The 19049-nt window shown below is 39.3% G+C and overlaps 1 protein-coding gene across 1 annotated transcript in view; it reads right to left on the bottom strand.

The window, feature by feature from the left end:
• The window catches only part of ULK2 (unc-51 like autophagy activating kinase 2), a 233569-nt gene that overhangs the window by 24211 nt on the left and 190309 nt on the right, over window positions 1-19049 (bottom strand). Inside the window, exons 20-21 of the mRNA XM_006902052.1 lie at window positions 17317-17426; window positions 7333-7482 (exon numbers count right to left, since the gene is read on the bottom strand). Coding sequence (XP_006902114.1) covers window positions 7333-7482; window positions 17317-17426 — 260 coding nt within the window. The remainder of the gene's footprint in view (window positions 1-7332; window positions 7483-17316; window positions 17427-19049) is intronic.

Genomic DNA, 19049 nt, shown 5'->3' with positions numbered 1-19049 from the left:
AGCTTGAATTTGCATATGAGTAGTTGGTGGTCTGTTCCACAATCAGCTCCTGGCCTAGTTTTCACAGCTGATATTGAGCTTCTCCAGAGGTTCTTTCCACATATGTAATCAATCTGATTCCTATGCATACCATCAGGTGAAATCCAGGTTAGGCTGCATTATTTCCCAGGTCTGCCCCTCTGCCTGCTTCTGTCTCTGTAGACCAAGCCCAGGAGACCCCTTAATAAAACTTCTTTAGCTTCCTTTCTTTCTCTGGCCCCTTCCTTGAATCTTTGGCCTTATGTCCAATGAGAAGACTTAACATAAAGGAGGCAACAGGTAAAAGAATAAAGCTAATTTTAAAAAATAAGCTTTTAATTTGTAGATGAAGAGAACAAGAAATAAGTTCATGCCCAAAAGGCCTAGTAAGAGAGTAAAGGCAAATACTTTAATTAATTAGAAGCTATAGCTAAAGAGTTTCTAAGGAACAAAATTTCTAAATTGGTAAAAAAAAAGTATAAAATAAAATTAAAATAGACTTCATTTGGCAGCCATAAGGCTGGCTAGCCTGTTTACCTCTGGTAGTCCAGAATGCCAGACCTAAACATAAGAACCAGTCTTTAACAGGTGCATAAATAATGTGACCTAGTAATTTGGGAGCAGATAAGAGAAAAAAATGCAACTTACTTCCGAGAGTAGGTGAGTGTAAGGAACGAGGCTTAGAGGAGAATTGTTGTTAACTGACTGCCTGTAAAATCCAGAAAGTTGGACTTTCTGCAGTGCCAGGAAACTCAGCGGCCTTTTCTGGGCAGGAGTGTCATGTCCACTGTGGTACAGGGATGCCTCAAGGAACAGGCACGTGTGGGCAGAGGTCTACAGGAGAGGACAGCCACTGAGACGTCAAGGCTCAGTCCCAGGTCCTTCTATGAATCCTTTGTTTTCCAGAACGGTTATAGGATGACCTTCAGCATCAGTTAAGGTTGCGTGCATAAAAATTAAAAAAGTCCAAAGCTTGAAATTAAACACTCTGGGGAGCTCAGGGAGCCTAGTAGCAAGAAGCTGCTGCTACAATCCCAAAGGCATGCAGTTCAAGGCCAGCAGCTGCTCTGCAGGAGAAGGATGGACAATTTCCTCCTGTGTGATTAACTGCCTCTGAAAACCCATTGGTACACAACAACAACAATATGGGTTAACAATTAAAAAAAAATTAAACACTCTGAGGAGATGATTCAGAAGTTTTGCCAATCAATAGCTCCCTAAATTGCAACACTCTAAAGCAGCTTATTTTATTTTGCCTGCAAATAGCATCAGATACCTTACATTTAGGCATTCATGGTTTTGAGAAAATGCCATGAGAGTCCATGTTTCTTTTAGAATGGGAGATTTAAAAGACTGTAAAGACAAACTAGAAATTTTTCTCCAGAACTCTGAGAAATTTGTAAAAAAGTTTTAGAATATTACTACTATTATTTTTTTATTAAAAGATTTAAAGAGTTTTGTTCTCTTTCTGCTGTTTTCTGATAGGAAGCACAGAACTATTAGAACTGGTAGATATCAGGTCAATAATTTGCATGCTCCTAATCCACATGTAGCAAACAGATCTCGTTCAGACCCCAAAATAAAACTTACTTTGGAACTATCAATTAGAAGGAAAGCTAGAGCTAACAGGAGTAGTCAGAGATCTCAGAAAGGGATTAAGAAATATTTGAGAGAAGTCCATAAACTATTTTAAGTTTGTAAAAATAACACAAGATAAGAAAAGAGAACCCTACAGCTCTTAGGAATAGGCTAGGAAAAGCAGTGAAGAAATTTACAAACTTGACCCTAAGTCTCATGAAGAAAGGACAGTGATAATTCCTCATTTCATCAGTCAGTTGTACTCCCCTCTCCCCACCTCCTGCAGGCCTGTGAGGGCTGGGTAGAAGCCCAGCCAGCCTGAGACTAGGGTAATTGTCCTAGGAGAGTTTAACCAACTAATGGAGGGGGATGCCCAGCAAGGCATTTGAGACTCCTTTTCGAGACATTAGTAGACAGATGACCGCTATGAGTAGTTTTACTGAAGAAAACCTCTCCTTTCTCCTTTAGTGGTAACTATGGGACAACTTTCTTTTAAAATCCATGTTAGACCTTTGGAGTGCCTCTTGGACTCCAAATGGACTCCCTAAAGAAGAAGTAGATTTTCTTTTCCAATGTGTTATGGCCAACCTACCCTTTTGGGATGCCGAAAAATGGCCAGAGGAAGGTGGTCTTACCTATAACATCATTTCACAATTAAGCTTTTTTTGGCAGGAGACTGGGGAAGTGGAGAAAAATACCTTCTGTTCAGGTATTTATGTTTTTAAGTGATCAAATCTATTTATGCACAAAATATGGACTTGAGGTAAACCCTAATCCCAGTCTACCCATGAGAGATACTACCCCGCAGCAGACCCCCATCTGGAGAGCTTGAAATCCAACTCTGGGCAAAAAGACATCTTTAAATGAAGATACTCTCTCAATTGAGGTGACACTATCACCGTATAATGCTCCTTGGCCCTCTCCCCCCACCATCCTTCCTTGCTTCCTCTTCAGGAAGTGGAATGGAATAATGGGCAAACTCTGCAAGTGCACGTTCCCTTCTCCATGAGTGATTTGCAAAACTGCAAGGAAAAGTGAGGATCTTTTTCCACTGAATCAAGAAAACTTATTGATGAGTTCCAGAAAATTATTTCTGTCTTTGATATGACATGAAGAACCTAATGGTTCTTATCCTTCTGTTGTCTCCTGATGAAAAATCAAATATTGGCAACAGCAAGGCATAGAGCAGACAGGTTTCATATCAATAACCCTCAACTAGTAGATGAAGCAACTGCAATCCCCGGCCAAAATCCTGACTGGAATTACCAGCCAGGCCGACCAGGAAATCAGGGGACAAGCTGCTCAGGACTACACGCAGACTTCCTTGCTTGAAGGCATAAGAGAAATTCAGACCAAACCAATTAATTACTAAAAAAAAAATAACAGAAATTACTCAGGACAAAGAAGAAAATTCGGCAGCCTTTAGGAGACTTGTTGGAGCCGTGAAAAAGTTCACAAACTTAGATCCTGAAAGCCCTGAAGGCAGAATAATTCTAAATACTCGTTTTATAAATCAGGTGGCAATGGGGCCTCAATGTGATCCCAATGAATTTTTAAAACATGCAGTCACTGTCTTTCACAACCGGGATCTAGAGGGAGAGAGAAAAGACCAGACAATGGCCAAAATTATTGGGGCAGCTATTGCTACCAATTTAGGGCCTTTGTCAGGAAAAGGAAGTCTTAATAAAAAACGGTCAATGCCACCCAAAGGTAATAAAGGGAGTCAGAATTGCTTCTGTTGTTGAAAGCTGGGCCACTTTAGTAAAGAGTGTCACAGGTGAGAACCACAGGTAGGCAAGGGAGTAGAGAGAGGAAGCTCTCACTCACTTGCTTTCAGTGTGGATCTGAAGAACATCTGACCAAGGGCTGCCCACATTAGGTCCTCATGGTTGAATCCACAGAGGATTGATGAGGCCCTGGCTCCCAGACGGCAACAAAGGAGGACGCTTCAACAATTCAAAAATTCAAATAGTCCCAGAAGAGCAATGATCGATGTTGCGGGAAGTCTATTCATTTTCTCCTGGACACAGGAGCCTCTCATTTGGTCCTATAAGCCTTCTCAGGTCCACTCTCTTCCTGCTATTTCTTAGTTGTTGGAACTGGCGGAAAACCATATAAGCAGTTCTTTACTCCCCCTCTGCTTTGCATGTGGATGTCCTGGCTGTTTTCTCATCAGTTTTTGGTAATTCCTGTAACTCTTTTGCCCCTCTTAAGAAGAGACCTTATGTTTAGAGTAAAGACCAAGATTTTATTTTCACCAGCCATGAAGATATTAGGGCTAGCCTCTGTTCCGCCTGAAGATCCTGAAATATTACCTTCAAATTTAGAGATCTACATCCATTGATTTGGACCTCTGGGTTGCCTACCCAGGCAATAAATATAAAGCTTATTAAGATAGCTCTTCTGGAGTAGGTTATCCAAAACAACCAATATAGGATATCTTGTGAAGGCTATAGAGGTCTGGCCCCTAAAATTAATTAAAAGAAGCTGGTCTAATTACCGAAATTACTTCTCCTTATAACATCCCTATCCTTGCTGTAAAAAACTCCAATAGTAATTGGAAGTTGGTTCAGGACTTAAGAACAAATGACATAGTTGTGCCTCTACTTGTGCCTCTATGTCCTGTGGTTCCTAACCCTTGTACTATAAATAGGCAGGGTACCAACCAATCCTACCTACATCATGCTACTATATCTTAAAGATGACCTTCTAGTACGTAGTCTAACCTAGAAGGCCTCAGTTCAAGATATTCAGGGCACCTTAGACATTTTAAGTAAAGAAGGTTTTAGAATGTCCAAAGAAAAGGTCCAAATTTGCCTCCCTGAAGTTCATTTCTTGAGATTCATTTTGACATATAACAGTAGAAAGCTCTGTCCAGGTTGGGTTCAAACGATACTCTGCCTATCTTTCTGTAATTTTTAAGGATGACTATTCCTTGATTTAGAGAGTTAGCCAAACTCTTACATGAGCAATTAAAAGGGGGGGGGTATATAACCTATAATGGACTATTAAACATTTGTACAAAAAAGAGGCCCTCTTTGGGCTCCTGTGCTAGGCATTCCTAATTATAAGCCTTTTATTTTTAAGAACTATCTTCCCTCTATAACCAGGTTTCTGCCACTGTTAGAACCTCTAGCTGGAATATTATTGCTTTTAATTTCTGGCCCATGCATTTTTAACTTGTTAGTGTAATTTGTGTCTTCCAGGATGCAACAGTTCCATGCTAAAATGATGCACCTCCAAGGATATGAACCTGTATCCTTAAGCACAACTGATAGCAGTGCATCTAAATTCCAAAAACAACTGCCACAATAGTCTACATGTTTCCTATTGCTGAAGGGGCCCTTTAGAGAAGTGAGAGAAGATCTTCACTCTAGAACCTACAATGCCCTTTTCTAGCAGGAAGTAGATAAGAAAATGTGATGCCCCCCTCCTAATGAATCAGGGTGAAATCTCTCTCAGGGGGGAGTGACAGGGAATGGCAAAGGACATGCTGACAAAGGAGATCAATCAGAACTGGTTTTGACAAAGACTGTGGCAATATAACAATAGAAATCAATCCTCAATGAATGCAGCTATCTTGTTGTTATGTGCTGTGAGTCGCTTGTGACTCGACAATAAAAACAGACTCTCAAGGAATGTGACATAACAAGGTACTGGGGATATCATAGTTAATGTTAGATGGACCTTGGCTGAAAGCTGAGAGTACCAGAAGAATGTCTATCTGTGTTTCATTGACTATGGAAAGACATATGACTGTGTGGATCACAAGAAACTCTGGCCAACTCTGAGAAGAATGGGAATCCCAGAACACTTGATTGTGCTTATGCGAAACCCATACTTGACCCATGAAGCAGTCGTCAGAACAGAGCAGGGAAACACTGCATGGTTCAAAATTGGGAAGGGTGTATGCCAGGAATGTTTCTTACCTCCATACACTTTCAATCTATATGTAGAACAGATTATCCGGGAGGCTGGGCTCTATGAGGAGAAATGTAGCATCAGCATTGGAGAAAGACTAATCAATATTTTATGTTATGCAGAGGATACAAACCCTGCTTGCTGAAACTGAGGAGGACCTGAAGCACCTGCAGCAGAAGGGCAAGGACGGCAACCTTCAATGCGGATTTGAAGCTCAACATCAAGAAAACAGTTTCTCACTACTGGGCTGATTGGCAGTATCATGATAGATGGTGAAGAGATTGAGATTCTTAACAGCTTCAGTTTGCTGGCTCCACAATTAACACTCTTGGTACCAGGAGTGAGAAATTAAAAGACAAACTGCATTGGGAAAGTCTGCTGGCAGAAACTTCTCCAAATGCCAGTTTGGAGATGAAGGTATGCTTGATTCAGGCCATGGTATTTGCAATTACTTGCTATGCTTCAGAAAGCTGGACAATGACTAAGGGATGGTAGAAGCAAAGTTGATTCCTTTGAGCTGTGGTGCTGGAGAAGGGTACTGAATATATCGTGGACTGCTAGGAGAACAAACAGCTTTGTCCTAGAGAAGGTGAAACCAGGCTTGTCCTTGGAGGCAAGGATTCCGAAGCTTCATCTGACATACTTTGGATATTGTTGCAAGGAGGGAAGAGTCCTTTGAGAGGGATGTCATGCATAGGTGGAAGGACAGCACAAGAGAGGAAGACCATCAATGAGATGGATTGATTCAGTGACTAGGGTAATGACGGTGGGTGTGTCAGAGACAGTATGATTGGCACAGGATAGAGCCAGGTTTAGGGCTGTTATACATAAGGTAGCTGTAAGTTGCAAGCGACTTGACAACACACAACAACAACAACAAATTAGTAGTAACTAGAGAATAAAGAAATTAAAAGACCCTAAATAGAACACCCTAAATAGAAAATCAGAAACCGAGGGAGACCAAGAATTCCCCACTAGCTACTCCCATCCTAACTCACTGCTCCCTGTCTAGTTGTCCTCCTCCTTTTTCACTCTTGCTCCCTGTCTTCTAAATTTCTTTCAGAAATTTTTAGTAGAATGCTTCATGGCCATCTCCCCAGAGACCACCCAAAAACATGTGAAAACAATGCTCCTCCTTCAGACCTTAAAGAAAACAAATCCTGGCTCCCCTAGCATCTGCCTATCCAGCAGGAAGTAGCTAGAGATTAAGGTCTGGCACGGAGGAAGAATGTTGCAGGCCCAACCCCCAGGGCTGACCATTTCTTGAGGAAACCAAATAATGTCTATCTCCTGATATGGTGACTAGATGACCAGATCTTGTTAAGGCCCTGGGCCTGGGCCAGGGCACCCATTGACTGGACCCCTGCCACCAAATTCTGGAGAAAACAACGCCTCTCTCTAAATCTCCCTAACAGCCCCTATAAAAATAAACTGCCTTTCTCTGCCTATGAACCTCTCCAACCTTTCTGCGTGCCTCTCAGAACATTCAATAAAGGCCTGTTCGTTTCTTGGAACCAGTTTATTTATTTCTCTCTCTCTCAACTCACTGAAAGGTGAAAGCTCGATAGAAAGATGATAGATTTGTACTAGGGGATAAACAGTGAATAATTAAATATATATCTAAAATAGCACTTTCATTTTAAAAAATTAAAAAATAAATGTTTCATTTATTCCTTACAACCCTCTATTGGAGAAAAAAAGCACTATCTCCATTTTACTTAGAAAACTGAAACCGTGAGAAGTGAGACACAAGACTAAGTCATCATCAGAACATTACACTGCCACTATTAGGCAATGGATGTAGTAACACCTTACCTGAAGTTGTTCTTGTTCGAAAGACAATATGGGTACAAGCAGGGGTGGTGGCACTGTGGGGAGGTGACCCCACAGTAAACAGGACAGCCCTAGAACTTGCTGGTGGTCCTACAGGTGGTGTCAGCACAATGCCACAGGGTCCTACAGGAGCTAAAAGGAGAGTTATGAAAAATGGTAGATTACAACTTGACAGTTATATATAGTGAGGCTTTTATTTTTATAAAAGCATTTATTCTTCTCAATATAAGAAAATTAAATATACTCTCTCTTTTCACTGCCATTGATTTGCAGTCAATCAACTCACAGCTGGCCCTCCAGTGGGTTTCCGAAACTGTAAATTGCTGAACCCTGTCCTATATCTCAACATCTCTGACATACTTGAAACTATTGCTGAAGTCACCCTGTCAATGCAATTCATTAGGGGGTCTTCTCCTTTGCTGACCCTCCATCTTTCTAAGCATGATGTCCCTTTCAAAGGAATAGTCTCGCTGGCCACATGTTCAAAGTATGAAAGATGAAGCTTCACCATTTTTGCCTCCAAAGGGTACTCCGGTTCCTTTTTCCAAGACACTTCTGTTTATTCTTTTGGCAGTTCATGGGGTAGTTGCTACCTTTCTCCAACACCACAACTCAAAGACATCAATGAATAATTCTTCTGTCATTCCTCTTCAGCTCCCTGATGCATAACAACTGACTGAGAAGACCTGGCCTTTTGCATAACAACTGACTGAGGAGACTTGGCCTGATGTATAACAACTGACTAAGAAGACCTGGTCTTCAATCTCACATCACTGCTTTTCAGTATTTTGGAGAGGCCCCTGACAGCAGACTTTTCAAATGTAATACACGTCCTGACTGCTGGTATCAAGGGTATTAATTGTTGGTACAAGAAAGATGAAAATATTGACAGCTTCAATATTATCTCCATTTATCATGTAGACCGTTGGTTCTATAGTGAGGTACGTTGTTAGGGACCAGATGTTAAGACGTACTTCTCACCAGAAGTTATAAACCTCGATCTTCTGCAACAAGCATTTCCTACAATCTGCACTTTCAGCAAGCAAGGTTGTGTTATCAGCATATTGCAGGATGTTGATGAGTCTTTCTCCAAGCCTAATGCCGCATTCCTCCTCATAAAATTCTTCACAAATTACATGCTTAGCATACAGACTGAATAGGTATGGAGAAACGATATAACCCTGATACACACCATTTCTGATTTTAAACTATGCAGAGTTCCCTTGCTCCATTCAAACAACTTCTTGCTCTAGGTATAGATTCTGTATAAGCACAATGAAGTGTTTTGGAATTCTCATTCTTCTCAATGTTAGACATAATTTATATCAGGAATGTAAAGATGGTTCAACATTAGAAAACAGTCAATGATACCACATTGACAGAACAAAGACAATCTCATGATAAACTCAATTGACGCAGAAAAGGTATCTGTTGAAACTAGCACCCTTTATAAAAATTCTTAACAAAATAAAGAGAAGTTACACAGCATTTATGAAAAACCAATAATGAATATTTTGCTCAGTGGAGAAAGATTAAACTAGATGCCTACTCTAACTACTTGTGTTGAAGATTATTCTGAAATTCTTAGCACAGTAAGAACAAGAAAACTGACTGACCAACGAGAACACCCGCAACCCTGCACGCCACCCTGTCATGGCCCCTGCAGGACATCTGCAACCCGACTGAGGTATATGCATGACTACCCAGAAGCCAGCCTTGCCGCGTGCGAGCTGTACAGCTGAAGCCTGAGTGAGGTCCCTGTGAGCCCCCACAGGGCCAGGTAGCCTCACCGAGCAAGAAAAGGACATCTACAAACTGAGTGAGTTCCTTGTGTGATACCCGCGCATCCCTACCCAGGCAAGTAGCTCAACCGGGCATGAGATAGACAGGGGCAGACTGAGTAGGGTCCTGACAAGTACCCATCTGAAAGCTAGCCCTGCTGGGCACCAGCAGGACATCTGTAACCTGAGTATAGTCCCTGCGCATCCACACGCAGGCAGCAAACAACCCCTCCCGCACCAGGCGCGAGTGGGACAGGTGCAAACTGAGTGAGGTCTTCCCACCTGCCGACCTGGACCGCTAGCCTCACCTGGTGCGAGACATACACAGCATACGATTCTGTTTGTGCCTGCTCTGCCTATTTCCCTCTCCCTCTCACCACCCAGCATACACTTGTGCTTGTGCCTACCCCTTAGCCTCGCATCTCCTCACATCCAGTCAACTAACTGGCTTTAATCCGGAGCATCTTGATCTGACTTAGCTGTAACAATTATCCAACAGAAGAGGCCACTTTCACAGGCTGTGAATGGACACTTGCCTTGGTTCAGAAATTCAGAGAGGAACACAGGAAATGTAATTGCTATGCCCTCATCTGTAGCAGTGATTTCAGATCAAGAAGATATCACCACCTCAGGCAAGAAAAGCCTTACCACAGCAACATCATGAAAGAAACAGACCACCTCACAAGCTAAACAAGCGCAAAGCAAGATGTCACCTCTAAAAGGTGATAAAACACCAATGGATTTTCTGAAGCCAGAAAGTCTGATGGAACTTTCTGACAAAGAATTTAAAAGAACAAGGACTGAATATTTTCAATGGGGGAAAGACAAGCTTGAAGAATTATAGGACAATGCAAGCAAAAAAAGGAAGGGCTTAAAAAAACAATCCAAAACAATGCAGATAAAACAAATGAGGCATTAGAGGCTCTGCAAAAATAAGAAATCATGATCCAAAATATGAGGTCCAATGTTTCAGATGCTGTCAACATGATGGAGAGACACATGAGCAGAGTTGAAGAGATGGAATACAAAACCAGTAAAATAGATGATAGAATTGTCACCACTGATCTGCTAAAGCAAAAAGCAGACTCAAAAAAGAAGGGAAAATAAGAAAACGTAAGAATAATGTGGGAAACCATCAAGAAAAATAACATGCTCATCACTGGAATCCCAGAAGGGAAAGAAGCAAGGAAAGGCACCAAAAAAGTTGTGGAAGAATTACTAGAGGAAAAGTTCCCAGGAATAATGAAGAATGAGAGAATATATATTCAAGAAGCTGAGTGGACACCATATAGAATAGACCCCAAAAGAAAAATACCAAGATATATCATAGTCAAATTTGGCAGAACCAAAGATAAGGAGAGAATTCTGAAAGCAGCAAATGAGAAACAAAGAGTAACCTATAAGAGAGAGCAGATAAGACTAAGTCTGTTACTAAGCAGAAACCATGCAAGCAAAAAGACAGTGGAAAAACATATATCTAACATCCAAAGAACCCAACTGTCAACCAAGAATATACTACCCAGCGAAACTGTCCATCAAATATGCAGGAGAGATCAAGATATTCCCAGAAAAACAAAACCTAAGGCAGTTGGTAAAAACAAGACCAGCAATGAAAGAAACACTGGGAGATGTCCTTATTACAGAGGTGTCAGAGAAAGCAGCATGGACCAAAGTAACTAGCAACAACACCAAAAATAATTCAACACAATGAAAGCAATAAAACCGTGCCTCTCAATAATCACACTGAATGTGAATTGTTTAAATGCACCACTGAAGGAAAAAAGAGTAGCAGACTGGATAAAAAAACCCCCAAATCCATCAATATGCTGTCTACAAGAGACACACCTGAAGAGGGAAGATAAAGAAAGACTAAAAATAAAAGGATGGGAGGAAAAAAAAAACCACAAGTAAATGGCAACCAGAAAAAAGCAGGAGTAGCAATATTGATTTGTGATAAAATAAATTCCAATGCAAAAACCATTACAAAGGACAAGGAAGGTCACTACATAATGCTTAAAGGGTCAACAAAACAAGAGGATATAACAATAATAAATATCTATGCACCAAATAAAAGACCTGCAAAATAGATTAAAGCACACATTAACAAAACAGAAAAAGGAAACAGACAATACTATAGTACTTGGAGACTTGAATACACCCTTCTCAAGAAAAGATAGAACTACCAGAAAGAAACTCAACAAAGATGCTGAAGAATTAAACCACACAATAAACCAACTCAATCTCATAGAAACTGATGGCTAATGCACCCCACAAAAAGCACAGAATACCTTCTCCAATGTGCATGGAACATTCTCCAGAATGGATAACATCTTGGGCCACAAGGCAAGAATCAATGAATTAAAAACCAGAAATAATACAGAACATCTTCTCAGATCACAATGCTACAAAATTGGAAATTAACAATAAAAGGATAAAGGAGAAAAACACAATACATTGGAAGTTGAACATGCTTGAACAAGAGTGGGTACAAGAAGAAATAAAAAGGTTTCTTGAAACAAATGACAATGAAAACACAACTTACCAAAACCTCTGGGAAACATAGCAATAGCAAACACATCAAAAGACAGGAAAAAATGACCATTGACTCTCTACCTCAATATCTCCAACAAATTGAAAAAGAAAAGCAAGAACACCCGATACCCTCTAAAAACCTGAAACTATAAAAATTAGGGCCAGGCTGAAATAAATGAAATAGAAAACAGAAAAACAATTAAAACCATCAACAAAATTAGGAGTTGGTTCTTTGAAAAGGTCAATAAAATCAACAAACCATTAATACAACTAAGAAAGGAAAAGTAAAATAAAAAGACTAACAATGGAATATTATGGAAAAATTATACTCAAACAAATATGAAAACCTAGAGGAAATGAACAAATACTTAGAAATTCACAATCTACCTAGACTAACACCAAACAAAATTGATCACCTGAAGAGACCCATTACAAAGGTAATACAACTTCCAGCCAAAAAAAGCCCTGGACCAGATGGTTTTACAAATGAATTTTATCAAACATTCAGAGAAGAACTGTCACCAATTCTACATAAACTTATTTCAGAAAATAGAAAAAGATAGAATTCTCCCAGATTCATTCTATGAAGCAAACATATCCTTCATACCAAAGCCAGGTAAAGATACCACGAAAATAGAAAACTATAGGTCAATATCTCTCATGAACATAGATGCAAAAATCCTGAATAAAATACTGGCCAACAGAATCCAATGATACATAAAAAAAATAATTCACTATGACCAAGTGGGATTCATAACAGGTATGCAAGAATGGTTCAGCATAAGAAAAACAATCAATGTAATTCATCACATTAACAAAGCAAAGAACAAGAACCACATGATCTTCTGATCAATTGATGCAGAAAGGCCTTTGACAAAATCCAACACCCTTTCCTGAGTAAAACACTCAACAAAATAGGATTGGAGGGAAATTTCTTCAACATAGTAAAAAGTATATATGCAATCCCAAAAGCCAACATTTTTCTCAATGGAGAGAAGATTAAAGGCATTACCCTTGAGAACAGGAAGTAGGCAAGGATGCCTATTATCACCTCTCCTATTCAATATGGTATTGGAAGTTTTAGCAATAAGGCCAGAGAAGGAAATAAGATGTATCCAAATTGGCAAAGAGGAGGTAAAACTGTTTCTCTATGAAGATGAGATGACAGTATACTTAGAAAGCCCTAAAGACTCAGCAAGAAAACTACTGGACATAATTGACCAATTAAGGAAAGTGGCAGGTTACAAGATCAACATTCAAAAATCAATTGTATTTCTCTACAGTGACAAAGAGAATACAGAACTGGAGTTAAGAAAAACAATACCCTTCACAACAGCTAATCACAAGATTAAATACTCCAACCAGAAACACGAAGGATCTATTCAAAGAAAATTACAAAACATTACTATAAGAAACAAAAAGAGACCTGGAGAAGTGGAAAAAAATCCCTTGCTCATGGATAGGAAGATTCAATATTGTGAAAATGACAATACTAGCAAAGGTAATTTACTCGTTCAATGCAATCCCAATACAAATACCAATTCCATTCTTCAACGAGATGGAAAAGGCAATCTCCAATTTCATTTGGAATGGAAAGAGGCCTCAAATAAGCAAAGCACTCCTTAAAAAGAGAAACAAGGTATGAGGCGTCTCACTCCCTGATTTCAAATCCTACTACACTGCCATGGTCATCTAGACAGCGTGGTACTGGTACAATGACAGACACAGATCAATGGAATGGAATTGAGAATGTAGAAATCAGCCCATCCACCTATGATCAACTGATTTTTGACAGAGAGATAAATCAGTTAAGTGGGGAAATGACAGTCCTTTTAACAAATTGTGCTGACAAAATTGTAAAACTATCTGTAGAAAACTCAAGAAAGATCCACACCTCACTCCATACACAAAAACCAACTAAAAGTGGATCATAGACCTAGGACTAAAACCAAGGACTATAAATAAACTTCATTCAATAAAAGCTTGGAAGAACTCTAGAAGTCCTAATCCACAACATAAACAGTCTTCCAAGCATCCTGAAAAAAATCTACAACCAGGAGAGGATAAAATAGAAGAAGGGACCTTCTAAGAATCAAATCCCTATGCACATCCAAAAACTTCTTCAACAGGGTAAAAAAAGGAAGCCACAGACTGGGAAAAAATATTTGGTAACAACAGGTCAGATAAAGGACTTATATCTAGAATTTATAAAATATTCGAGCACCACAACAAAAAAAAGATAATTAACCCAACTGAAAAATTGGCACAGGATATGAACAGACACTTCACGAAAGAAGACATTCAGATGGCAAACAAACAGCATGAAGAAATGTTCAAAATCCCTAGCTCTAAGAGAGATGCAAATCAAAACATCTATATCATCTCATCCCACTAAGAAGCAAAATTTAACAGAAGAGCAAACATCAAATGCTGGCAAGGTTGTGGAGAAAGTGGAACCCTTATTCACTGTTTGTGGGAGTATAAAATGGTGCAACCACTATGGAAGGCAGTATGGCGCTTTCTCAAAAAGTTTCAAACAGAAATATCATTTGACCCAGCAATTCCACTACTGGGAATATTACCCTAATGAAACCATAACCGCCACCCAGCAGATACATGCACTCACATGTTTATTGTTGCTTTGTTCACAATAGCAAAGAGTTGAAAACAACCCAAGTGCCCATCAACAAATGAATGGATAGAGCAACTCTGGTATATTCACACAATGGAATACTACGATACATTGAAAAACAAGGAACTCATGAAATACTTTACAAAATGGGTAACCCTGGAGGACATTATCTTGAGTGAAATATTCAGTCACAAAAGGACAAATATTGCATAGTGCCAATGTTGTAAAACGGGACTGACATCGCGGTTGAGGGGGGAAACTGAGAAAGATGTGATAAATTATGCATTGAAACAGATGAGGGAGAAAAGTGTTTAAAAGGGATATATGATTAGATATTACTGTCATGACAGGAGTCCAGAATCAAGGCTGCATAGTGGAGTGGACTTGGGGGGAGGGATTGTATAAGAATGAAAGAATTTTACTTTTCAAAGAGAAGAGCAAATTGGGGGGAAGAGGGGGCAGGGAGAAAAGTATAACAATGAATGAATGGAAATCTAAAGTCTCTGTAAACTTTCATTAAAATTAATGAAAAAACAATAGGGGAAAAAAAAAGAAATGATGAGTAAGTCCGGCCCTTCTGATTTCCTGAAGGCCAGTTCTTTGCACATTTTATTATACTACTTTGCTTTGTCTTCCTGTGCTGCCCTTTGAAATCTTCTGCTCAGCTCCTTAACTTGATTTCTTTCTTTTGCTTTGGCTTCTTGGCACTCTAATGATATATTCAGAGTCTCTTTTGACATCCATCTGGTCTTCTTTTCTGTCTTTGTAATGATCTTATGTATTCTTCAGGGAAGATAATCTTTATATCCTCCCAAGCTCATCTGGTCTTCATTCATTAATGTTCAAGGCTTCAAACTTGTTCCTGAATTGGTGTTTAAATTCAGGTGGGACAGACACAAGGTCAAATTTTATTCCTGTGGATTTTATTTGACCTTAAAGCTTTAATTTCAACTTACTTGCATTACAATTCAGTAATTTATTACAACATAGGGATTCACTCATACATAGCAAGCACTAAAGGGTTAATTTCAACTTACTTGCATGTAAATAGTTGATGGTCTGTTTCACAAAAAACATTTGGCCTAGTCCTCACTGCTTATATTGAACTTCTCCAATGATTCCTTCCACAGCTGTAATCAAGATCTGGCTCCTGTGCATACCATCACGTGAAACCCATGTGTAGAGCCTGTGTTTGTTTCTTATAAAAGATATTTGCTATGAATATATCATTGATTGTGCAGAATTTTATCTTTCTATCCCCAGCCTCAATTCTGTTACCAAGTCCATGTTTTCTGACTACTGATCTTTCTTCTTGGTTCCCAACTTTTGCATTCCAGTCACCCATTATTATTAATGTATCTTGGTTGCATGTTTGATTGATTTCTGACTGAAAAAGTTGGTAGAAATCATTATTTCTTCCTCTTTGAACCTGGCTATTGGTGCATAAATGTATGACAGTGGTATTAAAAGAGTAATGACAAAAACTTTTGACTGTCAATTTGATCTCAACTTGTGATGACCCCATGTGGTAACTAGTAAAAACTGTTTAGTAAGAGTTTTTTGGCTATAACGTTTACGAAAGCAGAGAGTCAGGTCTAGCATAATTGTGGTATTAGGATTTGTAAAAATGGTTTTTCTAGTCATTGCTTTAGTCCCCTGGGTTCTGGGGGAGGGATATGATCTCCAGCTGCTTCAACTTCAGACATGTGGCTCACCATGATTAGGGTTTTCTACATCAGCTATGGTGCTGGAGAAGAGTACTGAATATACCCTGGACTGCTAAGAGAACAACAAATAGGTTCATCCTGGAGAGGGTGAATCAGGCTGCTCCTTGGAGGCAAAGATTCTATAGCTCTATCTAACATACTTTTGTTGCAAGGAGGGAGCAGTCCTTGGTGAGGGACATTATTTTGGGGAGGGTAGAGGAACAGCACAAGAGAGGAAGAGCCTGGATGAGATGAATTGACTCCGTGACTGGGATAATAAGGGTAGGTATAGCAGAGATAATAAGGCTGGATCAGGATAGAGCAGGATTCAGAGCTGCTGTACATAGGTCGTGTAAGTCACAAGTGACTTGACGGCATAAAACAACAACATCATCAACAGCTTGTGGGCCAACATAAGAGGGAGCTCTTGCCAGACTACAGAGAAACTATAGCAACGTTTAGCCTGATGGAGTCCAGGAGATGGATCCCAAGTTAAAGGTTCTGTTTGTTGGATGGCTGAAAGAAAATCTCACTTGTGAATGCCAGGAGACAAAGCTTGCTGGATCATTAAGGAAAGCAAAGCCTTCTTTATTTGTGTTGCTGGAGTGAACTTGGCCCTTCATTTGTTGACTAAAAAGCTGCCTGAACTAATGCGAAGAATTTTGTTTTTTAAAGCTGGCTTGGGACTGCTGGATTAATCCTGGACTTTCAACTGTGCGATATTCTTTGTCTTCCCCGCCCACCCTCACCACCCATTTCCCTAATTAACCCCACAAGTGTAAGTAAAGGCTGTGAGTCAATTTGTAGCGAACCTCAGACCCACTAATCAGTAAAAGTAGGTGCAGGATGGTGGGAGGCCATGTCTAACCTTATAGGGATCTGTTCTATACTGTGAATGTTGTTGATAACACTTTCCCTTTGTGAAGTTAGTAGAGGTTGAACTTGGCCATCCCCACATTACTGTTGTTCCTCTGGCAGTAATGTAGACTAGAGGCAGGTCAGAGACCACACTGGCTCTTGCTGGCTTTTAAGATGGAAGAGGCACATGAGGCAAAGAAAAAAGGCAGCCTCAAGAAACTGGAAAATGCTAGGAAAAGGATTCTCCGCATGGAACCTCTAACTGAAATGTAGTCCTGGTGAACAATTAGATTTTAGTCCAATGACATTTATTTAGATTCTGATCTTGAGAAATCTAATCCAGAAAGATAATATATGCTGTAAGTCACAAAACTCTTAGTAACTTGTTAAAACAGGAATAAGAAATTAATGTATATGCTAACAAATCAACTGCTTAGAAAGAAACTATTTTTCTTACCTATATCCATTGGTCGCTCTGTATTTAAACTTTCCGTATTATCCTGATGCAGTTGTCCACCTAAGGATGTCTTTATTTGTTGATCTGATAATTTCCCTGTACTAACAGACCTAAAAAAAAAGTTATATTAATAACAAGGTGTTGTTAAGTGCCGTCGAGTCGTAGGCAACTCATAGTGACCCTATGAAAGTCCTGGACACCTTCTGTATAACTTTCTCCAGGTTCATAGGGTTTCCTGGGACAAGCTATTGTGGAAGTGGATACCACTCCTGCTTCCAAACTTCGTTTAGTTGGGGAGCTTCACCAAAAAAGGTACGCTTAAAAATTAAATCCTTGAAAACATCAATCTTTACTCCATTTATCATAATGCTGATTTTTGGTCCAATTGTGAAAATATTTGTTTCCTTTCTGTTGCAATACAATCTATACTCAAGGCTATAATCTTTGATCTTTCTCTGTAAATGCTCTAAATCCTCTTCACTTTCAGCAGTTAAGCTTGTGTCATCTGCATATTTCAGGCTGTTAATTAGTTTTCCTCTGGTCCTTATAACGACTTTCTTCTTCATACAGTCCAGCTTCTTGGGTATTTGCTCTACATATAAATTAAGTATGATAGAAAGATACAATCCTGAAGCATACTTTTTCTTGATAAGCAAAATTATTAATAATAAGGAAAAAAGTTGCCAACAATGTATATTTCTTTGGATCCACAACTAACTCCAATGAAAACAGCAGTTAATAAATCAAATGACACATTGCACTGGGAAAATGTGCTGCATAAAAAGACTTCTTTAAAGTATTAAAAGGCAAAATGTCACTTTGAGGACAAAGGTGTGCATGATAAAAGCATGGTATTTTCAATTGCTTGATATGCATGCAAAAGCTAGACAATGAATAAGGAAGACCAAACAAAAATTTAGCTCTATTAACTGTGGTGTTGGCAAAGCAAACCGAATATACGATAGACGAAGAATGAAGAAATCTGTCTTTGAAGTAGCACAGTTAGAATGCTCTTTATGATGCTGAGACTATGATTTTCTTTGGATATGTTATCAGGATGGACCAGTCCCTGCAGAAGGACATCATGCTTGGTAAAGTCAGCAAAATAAGTAGAAAATCCCCAATCATAATAAGCCATAAGCTATGTACTACACTACTTTTGTCTATGGACCGACAGAACAGCTGCAACAATGGCAAGATCAGGCTGCATTTTGTTCTGTTCTACATAAGGTCACTATGAACTGACAGAACAACACCTAACAACAGCAATAATACTCTTTTTAAAAAGTCCAGATATTTAAAGGTTTACTAAAGTCAAACCATAAAAAAACCTCCTATGAAGCCAGAGAACAAGAAGACCAAACAATTCAAGAAGATAAAAAAACTTCAATAACCAAAATAAACAAAAAGCAGAAACAATACTGATATCAAGAAAAACCCTGAATTACAAGCAATGATTTTTGTAAAGCACTTCCTTAACTTGGGAGGGACTGGAGAACATTATGCTAAGTAAACTAACTCAGTCCATAAGGACAAATACTGTATAAGACCATTAGTGTAAAAATAGATAACTAGTAAAACATGTATGAGGATCTAAGCGGAAAAGAGGGAGAGCACAAGGGTGAAGATGGGTGGAGGACATAATCATAAGGTCACACAATTTGATGGGTGGAGGGTGGGGTGGGTAAAGGAAATGGGAAAGATTCAGTGTGAAAAACAATGAATATGAACTT

Source organism: Elephantulus edwardii, unplaced genomic scaffold (genome assembly GCF_000299155.1).
Source record: "Elephantulus edwardii isolate Elephantulus edwardi_28Jun2011 unplaced genomic scaffold, EleEdw1.0 scaffold00362, whole genome shotgun sequence".
NCBI lineage: Eukaryota > Metazoa > Chordata > Mammalia > Macroscelidea > Macroscelididae > Elephantulus > Elephantulus edwardii.
Note: the sequence above shows the minus strand (reverse complement) of the source record. Positions and strands in the feature narration are given on the sequence as shown.